Source organism: Cheilinus undulatus, linkage group 22 (genome assembly GCF_018320785.1).
Source record: "Cheilinus undulatus linkage group 22, ASM1832078v1, whole genome shotgun sequence".
NCBI classification, from domain to species: domain Eukaryota; kingdom Metazoa; phylum Chordata; class Actinopteri; order Labriformes; family Labridae; genus Cheilinus; species Cheilinus undulatus.
In genome coordinates, this window is record NC_054886.1 from 32,107,484 (window position 1) to 32,129,699 (window position 22,216).

The window sequence follows — 22,216 nt, forward strand, 5'->3', positions numbered from 1 at the left end:
CACCCCCTGACCGCTAGTTGGCGGCAGACATCGCTGGCTGGCAGTTGGCTCTTGCCTCTTCTCTCTTGAGACAACGAGATCACATGAGACTTCCGGTCTGCGTGAGCCGGTTGCTTGTACCTACCCAGCAGAGCAACTTCTGCCGCATTCATAGTGGATGTGTAGACTTATTTTGGCTTCCAAAACATTAAAGACAGCACAAACTTAGACAGGAGTTAGACAGTCGTTTGCAAGATATGCCACGCCAGAGTAAAATACTGAGACAACACAACGAATCTCCTAGTTAGGCATCATCGCGTTAGTGCTACAGCTAACGGCTAACGTCAACAAACAAGCCCATTGAAGCTACCGCTGGTCTCTACTCATGCAACCATAATCACAGTCGTATTATTTGTAAGAACCTGTCCTGTGTAGTGTCGTTATAGCTTAATAGCTTAATTCTACATTGTTAAATTCGATATTAACTTAAAATTACATAATAAGTTATACATATATATACTACACACATATGTATAGACTTTATGCACTTCATATTCAGTATTTAGCTCAGTCTGTGTCAAATTCTGTGAAATTGATACTAAATTGTTATGAATAAACTGAGAAATCCTGCACTTGACCATTTTATAATTATTTTGTATTCTCTAGTTAGACATATTTTGTGATGTATCGTTATACACATGTGATGTGTATTTTTCCTGATATAGTCTGTAGGCATCATTATCATTCATCTTTTTCACTGGTGTTTAAAAAGCTAACTAAAGATTGCAAAAATCGACAATATCGTAGAATCGCAATATAAATAGAATCGGCACTTTAAAAAATCGTAAAAAATCGAATCGGGAGAAAAGTGAATTGTCCCAGCCGTAACAGATGATTAATCAGAATTTCCTCCCAGTCTAAATCAGAACTTGGAAAACCAAACAGTGACATTTTAAGTGTTATTAGATGTTGTAAACTTTTTTTCCCACCTAGAGTCTCCTAGAATTGAGGGACTGGATGGATATTATGAAAGAACTTGGCATTTCTGACTGGCCATTGGCCACATACAGTACCTGACCACAAGGTGTCAGTGTAGGATGGTGCAGGAGTGTCTGCTGTAGTGGCTGAGGGACAACTTTGGCATCAAAAAACAAAGAACACTTTTAAATAGCTGACCACTGTAGAGACTTTTACAGATCCTAGAGATAAATATATTCAGATCTTTATTTGGAGTAGATTTTTCTTAATTTATATAACAAAATAACACAACGATACTGTCAGTGTTAACGACGAGAAAAGAATCTGTCAGCCACTGGGTTCATTATCACCTTAAAACTTTATTGATGTTTAAACAGAAAAACAGCCACGGTCACGTCAGTATTAGTTAAAATACATTTTATGTTCTTGATACAAACACAGAACATCAATTTTTCATTAGGCCTACTTATTCATTTAGTGTACATAGGCTATTAATGAAATAGTTGCTGGTGTTTTAATCAAGAGAGACAGTTGGTCTATTTTCTTTCTCTTTTTTTTATATTTTATTTCTATTGGCATCAGGAGTATTTACAGAGGAAATACAAAATGTTATTAACATGTTGTTCCTGTTTTTACAAATTTAACTCAAGAAATTTAGGTGCCTTCAGTCACAATAACATAATGAAGACATTTTGTAATACAAAATAAGGAGAGTAAACAGCTCTCCGCTGTATATAAATACACTTTTGAGGTAAAGATAAATTTCCAAGGCTGTCAAAAGCATCAGTTTTATACATCAAGTGAGTTTTCTACTCATTCATTTTACATTTCCTTGTTGTATACAAAAGAGAGACAAATTCACAAGGTAGTTTTTCATAATATAAGCAGTAGAAAAATGTATAGAGGATAAAAGGGCTTTCTGAGGCTGTACTCCGGTCACAACACAAATGTAAGCATTAGTGGTGTGAAGATAATCCAATATGGACCGGTTAACCGATCTTAACGTCAACAGTCCGAGTGCATCCGTCTGCAGAGCCCTGGATTGGTAAAAATGAGGTATGAACCAGTCTTTGGACCGGTTTTAACATTAAAGATCGGTTCACTGAGGCTCTGCTGCTTGTTTTCATTGCCCATTCCGCCATGCTCTGGCTCAGCGTCTGTAATCACGCACAACCCGCGGTGACCTTTTACCTTTAAACGCGAGTTCCGTTCGCCATAGGAGCTCGCCATAGATATATATAGAAGAGTAGATACGACATGCCCCTTTGAGCTGCATGCCTACGGCGAGGCTAAGCTAGTGGGGGCAAAAGTGTCAGGGCATTCCATGGTTGTAGATGGCACGAAAACTAAAACAAGGATGCCTGCACATTGTGCTGCATAAGGTTGCACACTATTCCGTACGGTTGAAATAAGGAAACTGGAAATAACCTTTCATAGGTAAAAATAGTTTTTGGCTCTTTTTTCATTACTGAAGATTGTTGAGAGCTTCAGTAACTACCTGGCTACTAGCAAAACACTAACGTGAGCTTGACAGCTAAATACCAGATGTTTAATAGTAGCTGTAGTATAGTTGTACAAGCAGCAGTAGTACTATAACTAGCCTTTAGAGCTGTAGAAGAGGATCAGCATTTGTAACAATATTACCAGTTGTAGTAGCAGTGCCAGTATCAGCAGTAGTAGTTGGTGTACTACCACTACTACCAGTAGTAGTTATATACGTTATAGTTATATGTATAATTATATATTTAAGTCCAAGGTGAAGTGAAGTGTTACTATTTACTCAGTGACGCGCTCAACAATTTCAATGTACCTGTTTCTAACTTGTACAAATGGCAATAAACTATTCTATTCTATTCTATCTCCACAGGGTGTGTTTTTTTCTATAAACGTATATATATAGAGAGAGAGAGAGTGAGAGAAGGATAAGGAGGAGGAGAGAGACAAATAAATGAATATAAATGACTATTTGATTACCTTTACAATTAAATCTTTCGATCTAAAAACATAATTTCTATATATGTATATCTTTATCTTTCTATTTTTATACATACAACGATATGTCTATGTATATACATTTATAAATATTTAATGGCTGAAACGATTCCCAGACCTCTGGACTTAAAGAGTAAAATAACTAAAATTGTAGGCTACACTGGTAGAAAGCCCTTTCTGTTTTTTTTTTTTTTGTTTGTTTGTTTTTTTCAAATGTTCTGTATTAATAGCACATGTTTTGACGCTGACCACAAAGCAAACCGCATGAAAATCGGTTGAGAAATGAGCAAGTTATGATTCATTTTCAATGTACATGCATTGCCTATAATGAGAACGTCGCCCCCATCATAGCACAAACATGTTTGTAACATTGAAATGTCAACAACATAAAAATGCAGATTTCATTTTAGTTTAATTCAAATAGAAGTGCTGTATTAGCCACCTATAGCCACCAGTTTCAAGCAAAAATGTAAGAAATACAAGTCATCAGTGATTTTCATACAAATATTTATCTTTTTATGTTTCTAGAACGCGGTCTTTATACATTTTATGGTATTGGCATGTGGTTTCAGGATTTTTAATGTTTTCTTACAATTTTGAAATTTACTGGAGACCACATTGAGTGAGAAAGGCAGCCAGGTTCACATCACAGACTATAAGATGACTTGATATGGGAGCGAATGGAGTTGCTGAAGTCTGTCACTCGTTTATGATCGGTCCCCAAAGTCACATGGTATGGCAGAATTGTTTTGATCTCCAAAGTCATGTGACACGGACGAACAGGTAAGACATGTCTGATTGGTCTCCAAAGTCACCTGACGCGGACAAGCAGTAAAACCAAAACAGTCTTGAGGAGAGAGAGGCAGGGAGGCACTCGGAGGAGAAGCGGTGGTGAGACGTGTTAAATAGTACTCACTTGGTATCGATACTTTGCCAGAGGGATCGATACCAAAAAAGTACTTTTTGAATATCGACATATCGATACTGTATTATCAATTCCTTTTAATTTGTGCTTCTTGGGAAAATTTGATATTTAGTTGGACTGTTATTGGGATTAATAATGCTAAAAAAGTTACAAGTACAGAAGGACCAACATGTACCACTAGAAACTCATTTTAATATTTATCTCCCAATTTAATGTCAAAGTAAGACACATGGGCATACGTGTGATGAAAACTTTCTTAAACATAATTTCTGATTGTTTGCATGGGAGGCTTGGGATTTAGTCTGATTTATAGATAAGATCAAATCAATTTATAATAAGTTTGTACCGGATCGAACCGAACAGAATTGGGATGGATCGAATCATTCTGTCTTTTAATGAATTGAATCGTATTCTGTGATTTGAGATTTGAATTGAATCATCTTGTGAAGGAAAGATTCACACCCCTAGTAATCATGCTAATTTTCTCACAATACTAGTTGTTAAGATTTCTAATAATTTTCTGAGATGCACCTGCATATGTAAATCTTCACCTTTGGTTGCTCAGGTGAAAGCAGCGTTCATGTTAGCTGGCATATTGATACAGAGGAACCAGGATGTAGTTCAACAGCAAGATAAAGGGGCTTAATAAACGCTGTGTTGAAGGTATGGAGGTGGGACTTGCCTTCAGAGGAAACTCTATAAAATGACAGAGTTCCAGCTGGCCTATCCAGGTACATTCCCACCTGAGTTAAACCTGAGCAAAGGGAAGAAACATTGATTGCCTGATCACCATGCAGAAAATAACGACCAACACGGGAGCAACTTAAACACCAAGACTCATCATTGGATTCCAGCTTGAAATCATTCACATCACTGGCCGTGGGTTTGTATGTTAACCCAATTATGAGGGGCTCTGACACTTTAACCTCCCAGTAGCAGCGCCCATCTAAAGCCTGTTTACACATCACCAGACAGTGATCGTACATTTCTTTGTCTTCCACCCAGGCTGCCTTTTTGTTCCCTTCAGACAGATTGAGATTCTTGTGGTCTGTCTTGCGGTCAAAGGTGAGCTTAACGGCATCTGGAAGTTTAAAAAAAGAAACCACTTTATTTCATTAAACAGAATCAAAATACACAGTAGCTTCTGGTGTCTGCTGAAAGCACAAAGCTCAGCTTCTCTCTAGTGTAAAGACAAAGATAAGGTCGAGGGCCTGAAGAGTTTTCCAGGTTTTCCAAAAAGTAAAACTAACTTGACAAATAGTTTTTTTAATTTTTGCTCAGGTCAACTTCCTGTGATACTGTTTGTCACCTGTAGAGAGTTTGTGTTGCATTAAAAGGAAAGGTGGTGTTTCAGTGCTATTAATGTGAAGGGTAGTAGTCTAGAGTTCACCAGTTCATTGATGAACAGTGGTACTTTTCAGATACTTACATTTCTTTAATCCTGGCTTCATCCTGTGAATTCCACAGTGATCAACACTGTAGAGAAACAAGAGAGCCAACATTAATACAAAAATGATTTCAGTGCAATAAAATTAGTGTTCTTCTTAGCCGCAAACAAAAGAGGTGGAATTATTGAAGCTAGGGTCTTCGGGGCCTTGAACAAGGTAGTTCATGTGTAATGTTACTTCCATGATTGTTTGAATTATATGACCAATGCCACTGTTACTGATTACACCCAAAGTTATGCAGTAAAGCAGGTGAGACCAGCACAGAACACCATCAAGGGCTGAAGCAGACACCATCAGCCAAAGTTCCTCCAGGGTCAGGAAAACAATCACAATTAGTGGGCAATAATTTTCCCTTTGCTAATCTGTTTGTTTTTTCCAGTGATTTAATAAAACATTGTCCCCCTACTATCTGCCTTGTTATTTTTGTGGTGCAAAAGGACGTGGATCCTTAACATTAGGTTATTTGTTGTTGACTTGTTGGTTAAATCCTTCAATGCTCTGGGTTATTCTTTCTTCTCAAATTAAATATGACCCCAGCTACTGCTATGCTATGTCCAAGTAAGTGTTGATAACCAATTGATGGTGGGAACACTGGGCAATAGGTGTGTAACAGGATTTGTACTTGTCCTCTATCGTCATAGTTCAGTGTATTCAGTCTCACAATGAACAGAGTAAAGACAGATAAACAGACGGAATCAACATCACAATCCAGGAAATGATCATACTGTTTTCTATCTACTAGAAAACATAACAATCATACATTTTCCCATGATAAATGCATTTCCTATTATTGATGGTTAAATATCTGGAGATGTTATTCATGTCAGTGTTGTTTTTTTATTTTGATTTTCACTTGTTTTGTTTCAAGGTCAATATACTACTGACCATACCAACTACCACAGGTAGTTGCAGACAATAAATGATGGTTAAAACTGTAATTGTCATTACTGCCATTCCAAAGTAATATGAAAACCTGAGAAATATGGATCTGGGACGACTTGTTACCTTTGACCCCAAAATGGATGTGCAAACCAAACCATGACCACTGTAAAGGTTGCAATTTTACTGTGTAATTTCTTGAGAAAATTAAGAAAATGTGGCAAAAGATGTGTAGTCTTCTATTTTACGTTTTATTTGTTACTAGCTATATTACGGCATTACAATTCCTTATTTTATTTTGAAAATTCAGTGTTTTATTTTGAAGTGGTGCAGAAAGTAACGTTGAGCTGCTCTCGTGTGATTCACTGTAGCTTTACATAAGTTTACAGCCGCAAGCATGGATGCTTTAACCTGACACAGCAGATGGATTAGTTTCACACATCCATCTGGAAACCCTTCAATACTAAGCACTTGGGAAAGGGTAGAGGATTTGAAAAAAAAAACTCGGAGTGTGACTGGATGAACGTTCTGTCACATCTTTACGAGCCAATCAGAGCACCAAAACACACGATGTAGCCGCGACCAAGGTGCGCGTGTACAGCTACCAAAAAATAATGCAAACAATGGAGACTGTAGACATGTCAGTGCACAACTTCTGTTGTTTTCGAAAAGAAAACAACTCACTGCTGTTCTTTGTTCTTCTTTTAACATAGAATTGTCATCAAGTTCTGATAAAACTGGTGCTTTAGCAGCATCCACACTAAGCTCTTCCGCCATAATTGCACTGGCCTCTTGTTGTTGCTAGCTTACGTCACAACTCCGCTGCGCTGTCTCTGATTGGTCCTGTCACTTTCTAACCGGGCCCAGATGGTTCAGACAGGAGCTTTGCAAGATGGATTCACCAGTGAGAAACACAGAAATGGGCGTATCCATCTGCTTTGCAAGGTTATGAATGCTTTCCACGGAGATGGAAGTTGTAATGGACTTTTAATTTCTTTCAAATAGCATGCAGCCAACAAGGTAATTGTATGCCTGTTTTACTTTTGTACTGCAAATTTCACTCACATGCTGTGCATGTTATCATTTATGTTTGCTTACATCATATCTCGATTACTTTATGCTGTTTAGTTTTTTACTGTAAATTTGGAGGAGAAAGAGAAGTAGAAGCTTCAAGTAAACCCGTAAAAAGAAAGCCACTTGTTTCTAGCTGTGCCTGGAAGGAATTACAACCACTGTGAACCGTTGTAGTCCTATTGGACAAGAACTCTAATCTACACTTGTCACACTACATAATGTCACTGAGAGCGCGTCATCATTGCACGTTAAAAGGAAACTGTTTTCACATTAAATTCTTGAAGCTTAGTTTTATGTTTTAAATTTATTTTCTTTTAAGTCTTTTATAGATTCTATATTTCTTTTGTTCATTGAATTGTTAGTGTATGTCTGTTACTTGTCAATTTTTATTTGTTTATTTTAATATACACATGGATGAACATATGCAGGTGTATGCATGCATAGTTTTGTTTTCTCTTTTTTGTCTCATTGGAAGGTGAGGTCCCTGGTATAAGGCTGATGACTTCTTGACCTTTCCTGACACATTTTTTTTATATGTACAGAATTATATTTTATGTAATCCTGTATGTGTGCAAAATGAAACAAACTAATCTGCAGTGTAGTCCAATAGCATATTATCAAATGGTTAAATGTCAATAAACTAAAGTAGCGTGTTACATACTTGAGTGTTTTGAGCTTGTATTCCTGTTTGTCTATCAGCTTGGTCAGTTGCTTCATTCCTGATTCTCCAAGATTGTTGTAGCTCAGGTCCAGCTCTTTCAGATGGGAGGGGTTGGACTTCAGAGCTGAGGCCAGATCAGCACAGCCTTCTTTTGTAACCATACAGCCTGACAACCTGAGAAAATGAGAAGGTTTGTTTAGAAAACAAGCTTGAAATAGAAAGAAAACACTTTACATGTTGGAAGTTTCTTGTGTCCTTGGATTATAAAGGAGGAAACTTGATAATAAATACCTTAGTGCTGTCAGTCTGCAGCAGTGACTTGACAGTCCATCACAAAGCAGCTTTACTCCAGAGTCTTTCAGATCATTGGTGCTCAGATCCAGATCTCTTAAAGGTAAGTAGGGGAACTTCAGACCAAAGGCCAAGTCTTCAACCCACTCTTCTGTCACGTTGCAGTGTGCTAGTCTAAGTATGAATAACAGGTTTATGATATGATGAATGAGGATTTGAAACAATCAAAGATTGAACTAGATTTGTCAAAACATGTAGACAGAACTGCAGGTGAAGTAAACTTACACAGCCTTCCTGCTGATCCTCACTGCTGGTATGAGTCTCTTCCTTCCTTCATCTGTTGTGTTGTAGCTCTTTAAGTCAAACTCTTCCAGATCATTCTTTGACACCTGCAGCATGTAGGCCAGTGCTGAGCAGTGAAGGGGAGTCAACTCTTTTGTGGAACGTTCTGGTATTTCAAGATATTTCTGGATTTCATCTTTGACTCTGTGGTCCCTCATCTCAACCATGGCCTGGAAAAGGATGATACTACTGTCTGGAGGAAGGGCCTTCCTTTGTTTTTCTTTGAGGTACCTCAAAATTTTATTTTCAGTATCTTGGCTTGAGTCTGGTGATGTGAGCAGACGCTGAAGAATTCTTCGATTGGGTTCAACCACGAGGCCAAGGAGGAAGCGCATGAAGAAGTCCAAGTGGCCATTCTTCTTCTCCAGAACTTTCTCAACTGTCATCTTCAGAAGATCAAATAAGCTGTGTTCTTTGTCCTTTACACTGAGGAAGTCTCTGAGCTCTTCTGTTTTCTGATTTGTCAAACAGTCGTGGACAAAAAGTGCTGCAAAGAACTCCTGTATGGTCAGGTGCACAAAGAAGAAGATCTTTTCCTGTGAAAAGACCTGTTCTTCTCTAAGGACTGTGTTGAAGAATCCGGAATAGATGGTTGCCTCTTTCAGGTTGATGCCACATTTCTCAAAGTCTTCATCATAGAAGATGAGGTTGTTCCTCTGCAGCTGGATGAATGCAAGCTTGCCAAGTTTCAGGAGGAAGTCTTTGTGTTTTGTCAGTAGTTGCTCTCTGTCTTCCTCTGTCTTTTTACAGTATTTTCTGTTTATGCGTTTTATCTGAACAGACAGGTAATGCGCCATCATCTCTGTGAGAGTTTGAGGGATTTCAGCCTTCTCATCACCTCCAAAGGTCTCCTGGAATAATTCAGCAGAAATCCAGCAGAAGATCGGGATCTGACACATGATGTCAAGACTTGGTGATTTGTGAATGTGTGAAATTATTCTGTCAGCAAGACCCAGTTTATCACCGAACCTCTTCTTGAAGTACTTTTCTTTTTGGGGGTCAGTGAACCCTCTGATCTCTGTAACCATGTCAATAAACTCTGCAGGGATCTGATCAGCTGCTGCTGGACGGGACGTTATCCAGAGTTTAGCTTCTGGAAGAAGGTTACCTTGGATGAGGTTTGTAATGAGATTCACCAAAGACGTTACTTCAGTGACAGATGTTACTAATTTGTTGTTCTTAAAGTCCAGCTCAATCCGACTTTCATCCAGGCCATCCAGGATCACAATGACTCTGGCTTTCATGAGTTCTCCTGAATCGCTCAGATCACGAAGTACAGGATGAAAAACAGTCAGAAGCCTACTAAGGCTTGTGGTGTCTTTGCTAAAATAAAGCTCTTTGAAAGCAAGAAAAAAAATGAAATCAATGTCCTGGTTTTCTCGTCCCTCGGCCCAGTCAAGAATGAATTTCTGCACAGAAAATGATTTTCCAATTCCTGCCACGCCCTTCGTCAGGACAGTTCTTTTCTTTTGGCCAGGTGAAGTGTTAAAGATGTCACTGAGGTCAACGTTTCCTTTCTCTGATTTTTCTTCCCATTTTTGTTTCATAACCCTGAACACGTGTTCTTCGTGAGGCCCTTCACTCTCCTGAGTGGTGATCAAGAGGTCTGTGTATATCTTGTCCTGGATGTTCTTCTGGTCACCAATTCCCTCAGATACTACAGTGAACTTCTTCTTCATTTCTTCTTTAAATGTCTTTGATACTCCCCTGGCCCCTGTAACAACCAGAAGCACATGTAAAAATAAAAATCTTGACTTTCATATGATGTTATGTTAAAGTTATCCCTTCATAAGCTTAGAGAACCTTCTTTTCTGATTTTCTTCCCACACGTCTTGCAGGGGTAGTCTGCTGGTGTATTCCCCTGTTCCCAGTCTGAGCTGATACACTGTTTACATGACCAGTGTCCACAGGCCAGATGGACCAGATCACTTAGAGACTCTTCACATACTGAACAACTGGATGGCTGCTCTGTCAGCTGGCTGTGGGAAGAGCATCAAAAGACAAAACAGTCCTGGAAGTTACACCTCAGATTACAGCGATTACAGGATACAATGTTGACCCTGCAGCCTGAGAACTTCAACAGCCTCCTAGTATGAGGAACACCACCATGGTTTGGTACATCTAGGACTATGAAATCACAGTTGAGTTCATACTGGGTTTCACAGCCATTGGTAAGGTCAACTTTGCTCAACAACGGTCTTTTATACAGCTTGTAGGGGATTCTGGGAAATTGATAAAAATGGGTAATTGTTTGTTTTTTAATTTACGATGCAAATCCTTTTTGAGAAAGTCATAGATTTTATGTTCAACTCACTGGCTATTGGATTTAGACTCCCTATGACCATTACATTGTTCTGGTAGAGTAAGGTTATTAGTATTTATGGTTTATCAGTCAACTACCTCAAATTTACTCTGGCAGTACTTCAGTTTGCTCACTGGTTGTTGTGGGTACTCCATCAGAGGCATTATGACCTAGAATTGTTAACACCAAATGTGGTTGGATATATGAGATTCCAGGTCCGGGGGGCTACAACGTGATTTCGGGCAGTAAAAAAATCATGTCGATACCACATACTTGGGGATTATTCAGACAGACAATTGTCACCGTCTACATGGATACACCTCCAGGAACATCTGGGAGGCAAATCTGGCCTCAAATCAGGTTTAAAATTCTGTAGTGTGTGGCCAGCTAAAGTTGACAAAGAGGAACTGAACGAAGATGTATGAAATGACACAACACACTACAAAACATTTCATCTTTAGAACATTGCACCTCTACCTTGAAATGCTTTTCTGTCTATATCACACAAATTCATTGGATTACCTTTGTTTATCTATGTGACCAGAATGCCTTGGCTCGTCGCCGGATGAGTCACTCTTCATTGAAACAAAAGAGGGCGCTGTGAATTCTGTGTCACTGAAAGAAGGTTAAATAAAAGCAAAAAGAATTCAATGATTAAAATAAATACAACAATATTTTCACTTTTACTGCCACAGATAATGGCACACATTTGAGTTTTGTTGGTTGGGGGAGTAAATGGCTCAGTTGCGCCCCCTTCAACATTTCAAATATTCAGCTCCCTGAAAAAATTTTACCTATGATTATGAAATTTGACAGGTATATGGCATGACCTGAAAAAAGCCTCTTGGATCCTTATTGTAAACAAAAAAACCCAGAAAGTTACATACTTTTTATTTTGATTCAATAGATTAGCTAAATTTGGACATTTCCAGGCCTCGTTCTGGAATTAACTACTCCTACAAATGAATCCACACCATGTACAAATTTGTGTGTAGAGAAAAAAAAAAAAAAAAAAATCAGCTGACATACAAAAATAAAAGGGTATGGTTCTGGTGGCTCATCATTACATTAGGCTAATTTGACCCCATCTAATGTTTAACATCTCTAAATAAATGATTAATATCTTTTCTTTTGCTTCATATTTAATAGTATTTTTACTTTAATGGTAACTATTAGGTAAACATGAAATTCACATGATTATGTTTTCTGTGTCCTGTACACACTTGGAACGCATCAGTGGTGTTTGGGGTCAGTTTGACCCTGGGCAGTTTTAGCTGTATAAAATATATAAAAATATTTTTTTGGATGATACCGAGGTCACTTTAACATGCAGTTTAATAAGTCCATCCATTTTTTGCACTGCTTATCCTGTTTAGGGAGCTGAAGCCTATCCCAGCTGTCTTTGGGTGAGAGGCTACAGGGTACAACCTGGACTGGTCACTTGTCAATCACAGGGCAGGCAAACAGAGACAAAAAAAACAGGCGCACTCACACTCACATCTGTGGGCAACTTAGAGTTACCAGTTAACCTAAAGAGCATGTCTTTTGTAGTGGAAGGAAGCTGGAGTACCCAGGGTGAACCCACATGCATGCACAGGGAGAACATGCAAACTCCACATAGAAAGGCCCTGACCGGGAAGTGAACCAGGGACCATCTGCTGTGAGGCAATAGCGCTAACGCCTGCACCACCGTACAGCCTCCTATTTCACCCTACTCTACTAAAGTGATGTTTGCAATGTGTTTCTTGATTGCTCTGATGAAGGCCACAAGCTAAAAGCTCTCTGTTTCCTTTATACACCCTGGAATTTGGTGAAGTTTTGCCAGACAAGTCTTCCTTAGCTATCGATGTATAGAAATCAGACAACATGCTACAAAAAGTTACCCCTTTAAACTCTAAATCTCTACATTGATGCTATAAAAATATTATATACTTTAAACAAACTTCAATTACCTTATGTTTTTGTGAACAAAGTTCATGGGATGGAACATGGATTCAGCACTCTTCATTGAAAGAACAGAGGGCGCTGTGGACGCTGTGTCACTGAAAGCAGTTTAAATAAAAACACACAAAAAAACAAAAGATTAAAACAGATACAGCAAACTGATCGTTTCTCACACAGGAAGGTACAAGTTTCAATTTTATACACCACTCATAGAAACATTTCTCATACAATTACATATGAGAGCAATGTGACAGACAGCTGCTCATTTCTGACTGGCTGTTACAATACCTCGTTAGCTCTTTGCCTGAGCTGATTGGCTGTTCAGACATCACATGCTGAGGAGTACCTGGTTTCTTCCTTTTCCTCTCTGCCATCTCTGCAGCTGAAACATGAGCATCACAATTTTCAAGACGCAAAATTTGCAATGTGCAATTTCCTGAGGCACACTCATGATCATGTGTAATACATTAGGACACTTGCAATTTAGCACTACAGCACTTTATCATCTGCCTCACGCACTTTGACTACAATGGTCACTTTATTCCTGATCAGTCTTATGTGTTCTGATCTTCATCTAAGTCACAACAATAGACAAACACAGACTGCTTAAACTAATACTTTGAACTTGAACTTTTAACATATTCATCTTTAAGATTCTGATCTATATTTATATTATCCCTTTTAAATAATAATGGAGTAAAAGTTCAAATAGTCCCTGAAAAAAGAGCTGTTTCAGAAGAATAAAGTAGAATAGTTTCAACAAAAAGCAGATGCATTTAATTTCTTTCCATAATAACAGTTGTAGCACATGTTCTCAGCTTGTATTGAAATAAATTCAGAAAATGCAAGATGTTTATAACAGTATAATTCAAATATTATAAAATGTTATAATTAGGCTGTCTTTAAAGCAATGGTTTGTTGCCATTTTCAGAACTTTTGAATTAACAAAAGTTGAATTTTAATCCATTTCTGTGCCAAGCATGTATTAAAGGGAACATATTGTGTAAAAATCACTTTTTCAGGCTTTTCTAACAAAAAATATGTGCCCCTGCCCCTCTCCCCCTCCACCTTTCAGAAAATGAGTGCTATAACAAGTTGTTCTCAGACGTTCACAGGCATTTTTTGGGACCTCTGAGACCAGTATAAACCTGTCTTAAAAGGGGAAAATATGTCCCCCTTAAGAGATTTTAAAAAGTCACCAATGCCCACAGCATTCTTGTCTAGGCCTTCTCCCCCGTGGTACTACACTGAGGGAGGGCTGGTGGTTTAAAGGCGCCTGGGACATCCATAGCATGACCAGGGGCTTGCTGCAACCTGGACAGTACCCTAGGCCATGCTAACTCAACACACCCACTCCTTGCTCTGCCCTAAAGGTGTGGACTATGTCATTCTTTAGGCTTTTTTTTTAGATTTGACTTTTCTTTTTTTTTTTTTAACCTCTGGTAGCATGTAAGGACATCCAGAGCACTACCAGGGTTGTGTCAGTCCTTCTTCCCACCCTCAGGCAGCTGACTCAGCACATCTATGCCTTACTTCACCCTCAGTTTTTGGCCCAAGCATGCCTAAATGGTCTGTACACTACTGTACCTCAGACCTGCTCCAGTCCTGCACCCCCTGTAGGCCCCTCAGGTCTGATCAGCGTCTACTTGTCATCCCTCATGTTGATGTAGAATTTGTGCTGCAGACATTTCAACATTCTTCTCTTCTGCAGCTTCTACTGCTTTTAAAAAGCTGCTCCAGACAAATCTTTTCATCCTGGATTTTGACCTCAGTTAATCTGTAGTTATCTGATGTATCTTGGTATAAATGATGTTTATCTTTATGATTTTACTGCTGCCAATAATGTTATAGTGAGATTCTGTCAAAACACTTGGTGACCTTACTCTGTGAAACCAGATAAAATACTTTATGGCTATTTTATTGGTCTGATAAATCTGTTTGGATCTACCTCACTACAGTTTGCTTATTCTGAAGGCGTAGGTGGGCTCTTTGAGGAGTTTGAATTCAGAGTCCTTCCTAGATATTTTATTGGTCCATCAAACTCTATTTCAAAGCTTTTAATTCACTCTGGGCATCTTATTTACAATTTAAGTTTCCCTCTACACCATCATCTCTATGTGATATTTACTTTCATGAACACCTTTTTCTGGATTTTGAGGCCCCAGACAATTGCTAACTTTGCCTAAAAGCATCTAAATCAATATGATAGAAGGTAAGAGAAAATGTTTGAAAACAGTATTTTAAATGTGTTAGAAACGATTTTAAAAGAGAAGTTAAACACAGATGTTATAGAAATTATACAGGATGAAATAAGGAGGGAAACTCAAACAGACATCAAAGTTGTCATCATTTTATCTTTAAATAATGGTTTTACTCATTTTATTCTATTTCTGAATTTATTTCTTGTAAACTGTAAAACACAACTCTTACAGTCATGGTTGAACTCTGACGGCTTGTTTTATTATCTCTGGTTCCGTTTGCACCATTTATTGGACCATAAAGTCCTATTAAGACTGCTGGAATATTGTTTAAATGCGCATGCGTGATACAGAAGTTCAAAGTTCAGTTATTATCAGCTATAATAAAAACTGCTAACAAAGGCCTTATGTTATCGTGTACAGGTTTGTACATCTTTAACCTTGTAGAGTGAACTGAACTATTATTTCTAAAAGCATACATTTTTAAAAAAAAAATGTGGTTATTGTGGTTTTTAATCTATCTCTGAGTATTTCAGCATCACTGGAAACATGTTGCACTTTCCAATCACGAACATCGACTAAAAACTAGACAAACAGCTCAGTAGCGTCTGTGACGTCACATACGTGACCCATAAGATGAAAATCTGATACTCACGTCAGTCAGCGCTGACTCTTCAGTCTCCTCGCTGCTTTTGACTGAATTCACGGAGATCCCCTCCTGTGACTCCCACCGAGCATGACAGCCAGATCCACAGAAAGACACTTTACTTTCACTCTGACACTCTTGAGCTGAGCCACACCTGTGACACACACAGGTGATCCTTACTGCATCAGAGGGCGGAGCCCAACAAGGCAATAGTGGGCAGTACCCATCGTGCCTAAGGAACATGTTCACTTCTTCACATAATACGTCCCTGCTGCTGTCAAGTAATCTAAATCTTTGAATTGGTCACCATAGAAATACTTTTTAAACAGTATCATTTTCTAACAGCTGTATTCAAAATAACATATTAAACATTAACCTTGTGGATACTAAAAACTGAACACTAAAACATTTTAAATCTTTAAACCTTACAACCCAGCTGAATTTCTTTTTTTTAAGATTTATTTTTGGGCCTTTTCTTGCCTTTATTTGACAGTGGATAGACTTGGAAACAGGGAAGAGAGTGGGGAGAGACATGGGGCAAAGGGCCACAGGCCAGATTTGAACCCAAGCTGCCCACATACATGGGTAGCGCCTTAAACCACTTGACCATCTTTGCTCCTACCCCACTGAAGTTCTACAAAGGTTGTCTTAAATTCCAACATCAGTATTTAACATCCAGTATCTCTGGTCGCATACAGAAGTTGGACTAAAATCAGGAAGGTTGATATCTGCCCTCTTTTAATGGTGCAGATCACTGCAGTCTACTTTGCTGGATTTTAACTTTTGTGATGCTCCACTCGTTTTCTATTGGTGAAAGGTCTGCAGGCAGGCCAGTTCAGGACCCAGACTCTTCTCTGATAAATATCACAGATAAAATAACATTTATGTAGCAAAATATATCCTCATATCTAATGAAAATAAAGCAGCATTTTAACTGTGTTTGTACACCAGGCAACTTTGCTAGCTAGCTTGCTGGCTTCACTATATTTATTAGCTACCTTAAATCAAATCTGAGAAATGTCATAGATTAAAACAAACAAGCAAACAAAATCAACCTAGTTAAATCTCCTTAGCAAATTAAGAGAATCTCATTTATCTGGTAGGCGTCTAGAAGCCTTCTAGGATGCCTCGTAACCTGTTATATAGAGCCTATGTAACAGATAGGTAAATTATATTGGATAAGAATATAGTCTTTTTATTTTGGGTTTTTTTTGTATGTTTTGTTTATATTTTAAAGTTAATTTCACCAAAATCTTGTGTTTTATTTAAGTATTTTTAAGTCTTTATTTTGAAGCCTTGAATTGGTGACATTACTACGCCCTCTGCTGGCGGTAAGGTGGTATATCCTGTCACTTCCGCCCTCTCGCCAGTCTAATCAGAGCACAACTGGGAGAGGCTTGTTAAGAAGAAAGCTAAATGTTGACTGTGTTTCTGCTCTCTGCTCTGAACCTGTTAAGGAGCTCAACTTGGGAGAGAATAAATTCTGCTCAGTGAGACCGGCCTGAGTCTATGATTGCTTCCTGACTGAACACAACGCAGCGTAGCCAGAATGGGTAGCACACTTCCGGCTACACCTAGCTAGCTTCAAGGCAGCTGAAGACATAGATGGGACATGTTAATGTCTTCCAGTTTGCTTACAATGGGTTAAGAAAGGCAGAAAAAGGGCCAAAACAGGTGGAAAATTTGTGAGAAGTGAGAAAGAAAGTGAGAAAGTGGCACAATTGGGTTAAAAGTGGCAACAATGGGTTATGGAGGCAAAAAATGAGCACTGGCAGCTAAAATTGTGAAAAGGGGTTAAAAGGTAGCAAAAATGGGTTAAAAGTGGCAAAAATGGTTAACAGAAGCAAAATGTAATTGAACATAGATAAAAAGAGGTTAAAATGGCACTTATTAGTGATTCAAACATACAGTGAGAACCCAAAAACAGCTTGATACACATTTCAGCTCCAAAATGAGGGAACAGTGAGCCAGGATGCTAGCACAAATGCTATGGCTAATGCTATTGATATCAATAAATCATAACTGTGAAGGTCCCATTTCCAGAGTTTTTTGATCTAATGGCAGGCCTGCTTATACGCATGACAAAATATAAAAACCCAAGAACATCACTTTTGAATAGATGTCCACTGTTGAGACTTTCACAGATCAAAGGGTTAAATATATTCAGATCTTTACGTGGAGTAGACGTTTCTAACTTTACAAGATGAAATAAACAAAATAACACAGAATTACTGTCAATGTTAAAATGTCAGTCAATGAGTTATTGCAGTAAAACTTTATTGATGTCAAAAACAGAAAAACAGACACAATCAGATAGGTATTATCTTAAAAACATTTTATGTCCCCGGTTGAAACACAGAACAGCAATTTTCACTAATTATCACTAACTGTTTTAGTGCATATAAGCTATTTATAAAATGGTTGCTGGTATTTTGATAAAGAAGGATAGTTGGTCTATTTTAAGTTTTAAACTACTCAGTTTCATTGCCAGTTAGTCAATTATTACTGTGCCCAACATGAATAAACTGCAGCGTTAATATCAATACAAAGTCTTAAAAATAAAAGCATTACATACAAAAGAAATGATGCTAACACAACCCTCAAAATTAACACACAACACAGTTTTTAGCGCATTTAACTAAATTAATGAATATACATGGCTTTGCACCACATTTATACACAATACAAAATCAAAATCATTACAGACCAGGTTCAACAAACCAAACAAATACTGTAGAATACTTACTCTGAGGATAATCTACTGTTAATGACAGCCAGGAAAAGCCATGTTAACTGCAATGCCAACATTTTCTAACATTCACCAAACACTATTTAAAGCTGATTTTTTATAGCTAATACCCCATTTGCATGGGATTAGTATTACCTAGGGACCTTTGGTTATTTGTAACAATTGCACAGGATGTCTGTTTTTTTAATTCCATGTGAATCAACCATGTCTGTGATTGCAGTAAAAACAAGGGGAAATTTTCTACCATATTACAGCCCACATACAGATCCACATGTAATACTAATCCAGTGGGAATAGGCATCTCTGTAATTTAGGGGGGTAATTATGTTTTTAAGGTCTGTGCAGCTTTTCATGTAACTTTTTTGATTGAAAAAATAATAGAGGCAATATAGGAGATTGTTAAAGTTTTGACACATATGGGCTATCAATAGTGCTTCTCTTTTAATTATTTTCAACTTCTGTGTAAAACTTTTTTACTTCACGTAACATGTCATCTGCTGGAAACCTTAATTAACAGTATGTAGGACACATGAAGAAACATCACCTGCAGAACGCAATGTGTATAACATTACATTATTTTGTATGAACTTTACAAATAAAAATTCACTGCACATTTCATTGCTGCACCCTTGTGTTTACATTTAAAAATTTCTGTAAATTTGAGTACATTCCAGACTTCACTTATCCTGTGTGAATGCACCAAACACTGATGTCAGGGGGTAATTGTCGTAGGTCCACAGGTAATTCTAATCCCGTGCGAATAGGGCATTAATTACTAATTGTGCAGGATTTTTCATCGCAATAAAACAAATCAATCAAACCAGTGTTAAAGCTTTTTTTTTTTTTTAAAGATTTGTTTTTTGGCCTTTATTAGATAGGACAGTGGATAGAGTCGGAAACAGGGAGAGACATGCAGGAAATGGTGCCACGGGCTGGGTTCGAACCCGGGTCGCCTGCGTATATGGCGTGCGCCTTAACCACTCGACTACCGGCGCACCAGTGTTAAAGCTTTTAACCAACAACTCACAAACCTTTTTTCCACCCTGGCCCAGAAAAATATCTACAAAAAATCCTTCATTCCCTCTGCAATAACCACCTTGATGTGCTGTTTGAGCCTTGTCAAAGAAGAATTTCTGTCACCTCTCAGACAGACAATAAAGTCTATCGGGATAGACAGAGAAGATTTCCAGGTTAAGGAGCTACCAGCACCCAGCACCTCAGCTCTCGAGTGTCTAATCATCTCTCTCACTGGATCAGCTCCGCTTCAGATCGTCCTCATCTACCGGCCTCCCAAAGCAACTACCACCTTCCTGTCTGACCTGTCTGAGCTCCTCACCTCTGTCTGCTCCAGGTCTTCTTCCATACTTCTCCTTGGAGACTTCAATATCCACGTTGACTCCACCAGCTGCACACTCACCTCCGAATTTCTATCACTACTGGACTGCTTCAACATCACACAGCATGTCCAAGGACCCACCCACTCCAAAGGTCACACACTAGATCTTGTGTGCTCCACTGGTCTCACCCCATTCATTCCACAATGCCTGGACCTAGCCATCTCAGATCACCATGCTGTTTTCTTCTCTATCCCCACCCCCCTCCCCAGACAGCTTACAAAACGCAACATCACTTTCCGTAACCTCAAGTCAATAAGCATCCCAGCCCTCAAGAACATGTTAGCTACCAACCTGACCACTACACACCCTATAACCACAGTTGATGCCCTGGTGAATCACTACAATACAGCACTATCCCTCAGCCTGGATTCTCTCGCCCCTCTGAAGACTCGCTCAGTCTCCTTTACCCACCCAGCCCCCTGGTACATTGCTGAACTCCGCTCCATGAAGGCTTCTGGCCGACAGCTGGAGAGACTTTCTAAAAAATCTGGCTTCACCGTCCATCTGGAGGCCTATAAAGAGCATGTGCGCTCCTACAAAGAAGCTCTCTCCAGAGCAAAGTCCAGCTACTACTCATCCCTCATCAGTGACCAGCAAAACCATCCCCGGATGCTCTTCTCCACAATAAACCGCCTTCTCTGCCCCATTGACAACCTTCATCCCCCAGCCAACTTCAACTGCTGCACTAGGCACCTGCAGTTTTTCCAGGATAAAGTTGCCTCCATCCAGCAGCAACTTCACACCCACCTCAGGATTTCACTTCACATCAGGACACCGCTCCTCCGCCTCACTGCCGTCTTTCCTGCTTCACACCATGGACTATGCGCTACTGACCACTGAGTGAACTACAGGCCAGTTTTATGAAGCTGAAAGAATACCTGACATGATTCATTTTGATCAGATCTCAAGTGTAAAACATAAATGGTGGTCCCACGTTTTTTGGGCATCTTATGTTTTGTAGCTTTATGAGTCAAGATGTAGAGAAAGATGGAATTATTAGAGTGAAAATTAGCAGGGATTTCTGCCACAGCCTTTAAAAGGTTCAAAGTGCATAAAATATGGTTCGCACAAGAAAACAACAACTTTGAGATAACTGTTGTAACTAATATTTGTGCAGCAGCAACTTAGTAGAGGCTTGACATATTGGAAAATAAAGAAGCGGCTTAAGTTCTAGTAGTTTAAGTCTGACTAACACTACAATTCAACTTATCATAACTGCATCTAAGGCCCAGATCTACTAAAGGTTTGCGTGTATAAAGTACAAACTGATTTACTTACAGTTTGTGCTAAGGGTTGCGTCTTTCAAAGGTGCAAAATAGCGCGGCTGCATTCAGTTAGTTCGTTCGCCTCAATGAATATGCAATATGGGGCATTTACACTCAATTGTGCGTACTGGGAGGAGAAAATGTAAATGTATTGTTTTAGCGCACGCAAAGTGATTTATCAAGCCTGAAAGCAGTTTTGCTCATAGACACTGTGTCTATATTTAACATGTCTCAAAAGGGAGGTGCAAACAGTCTGTATGCATAATTGTGCACACATGGCTGCGGTAATTGTGCCGAGACATCGAAACGATAAAAGAAGATGCAGAGAACGCATTTTTCACCCTTGTGTGAACATTTTTGGAATGAATGAGGAAACAGTCATTAAAACATCGCCTATCCTTGCCATTTTGGAGCTGTTGGAGGAACTCAGAGCAGATTTGGAGCCAGCCACGAGAAGGAGTCATGCAATACCTGCAATGACAAAACTCCTTGCAAGTTTACATTTTTTGCATCTGGGTCATTCCAGTGTACGGTAGCTATTACAGCTGGGATCTCCCAATCCTGTTTCTCTGATGTTCTGTCTGAAGTTGTAGCACTTGACTTTTTTTCAGTTAGCATTAAACACACACGAGGGGGGGGTTAAGGAAAATAGAAAACCTTTAAAAGTAAAGAATATTAAAAATGCAATAAACAATTCTGAACAAATATAATCAATAAATCTCTCAAGAGAACGTAAAGAGTTTAACGCACTTCCCATTTAATTAACACCTCTCCAGAACATAAGTGCAGGTCGTGCGTAAACATAAATGAAAAGTAGGTCACAACAAAATTAAAGATTTTATCTCGGTCTTCATAATTTCATAATAAACTTAAAGTCAAAATCTAATGAAACAGCAACCTCGTCCTTATCCGAGCACTTTTAAGTGTCTTTTAAGTCTTTTTAAATGTCTATGACGCATGTAAACACAAAGGCAGAAGTCTATAATCCACCAGTCTCCTCAGAAAAAACACAATAAATCCACACAGCAAAACCCCCCCCCAAAAACAAAAATATGCGATCGACCACTAATCAGTGGTATACCAGGTAAAAAATACAAAAACAAGACGATCTCACCCAAATCCAGGCAGCATAATCTAACAGGGAAA

At 38.7% G+C, this 22,216-nt stretch overlaps 1 protein-coding gene across 1 annotated transcript; it reads right to left on the minus strand.

Moving 5' to 3' along the window:
• Window positions 1-3,015: 3,015 nt before the first annotated feature.
• LOC121504617 (NLR family CARD domain-containing protein 3-like) lies at window positions 3,016-15,755 on the minus strand. Its single transcript, XM_041779553.1, has 10 exons — window positions 15,669-15,755; window positions 13,104-13,197; window positions 12,824-12,913; window positions 11,394-11,486; window positions 10,373-10,548; window positions 8,513-10,283; window positions 8,228-8,401; window positions 7,937-8,110; window positions 5,304-5,350; window positions 3,016-4,955 (listed from the first exon to the last, which is right to left on the minus strand). Exons 2-10 carry the CDS (start codon window positions 13,187-13,189, stop codon window positions 4,453-4,455), a joined length of 3,114 nt encoding a protein of 1,037 aa, XP_041635487.1. The 5' UTR covers window positions 13,190-13,197; window positions 15,669-15,755; the 3' UTR covers window positions 3,016-4,452.
• Window positions 15,756-22,216: the final 6,461 nt, after the last annotated feature.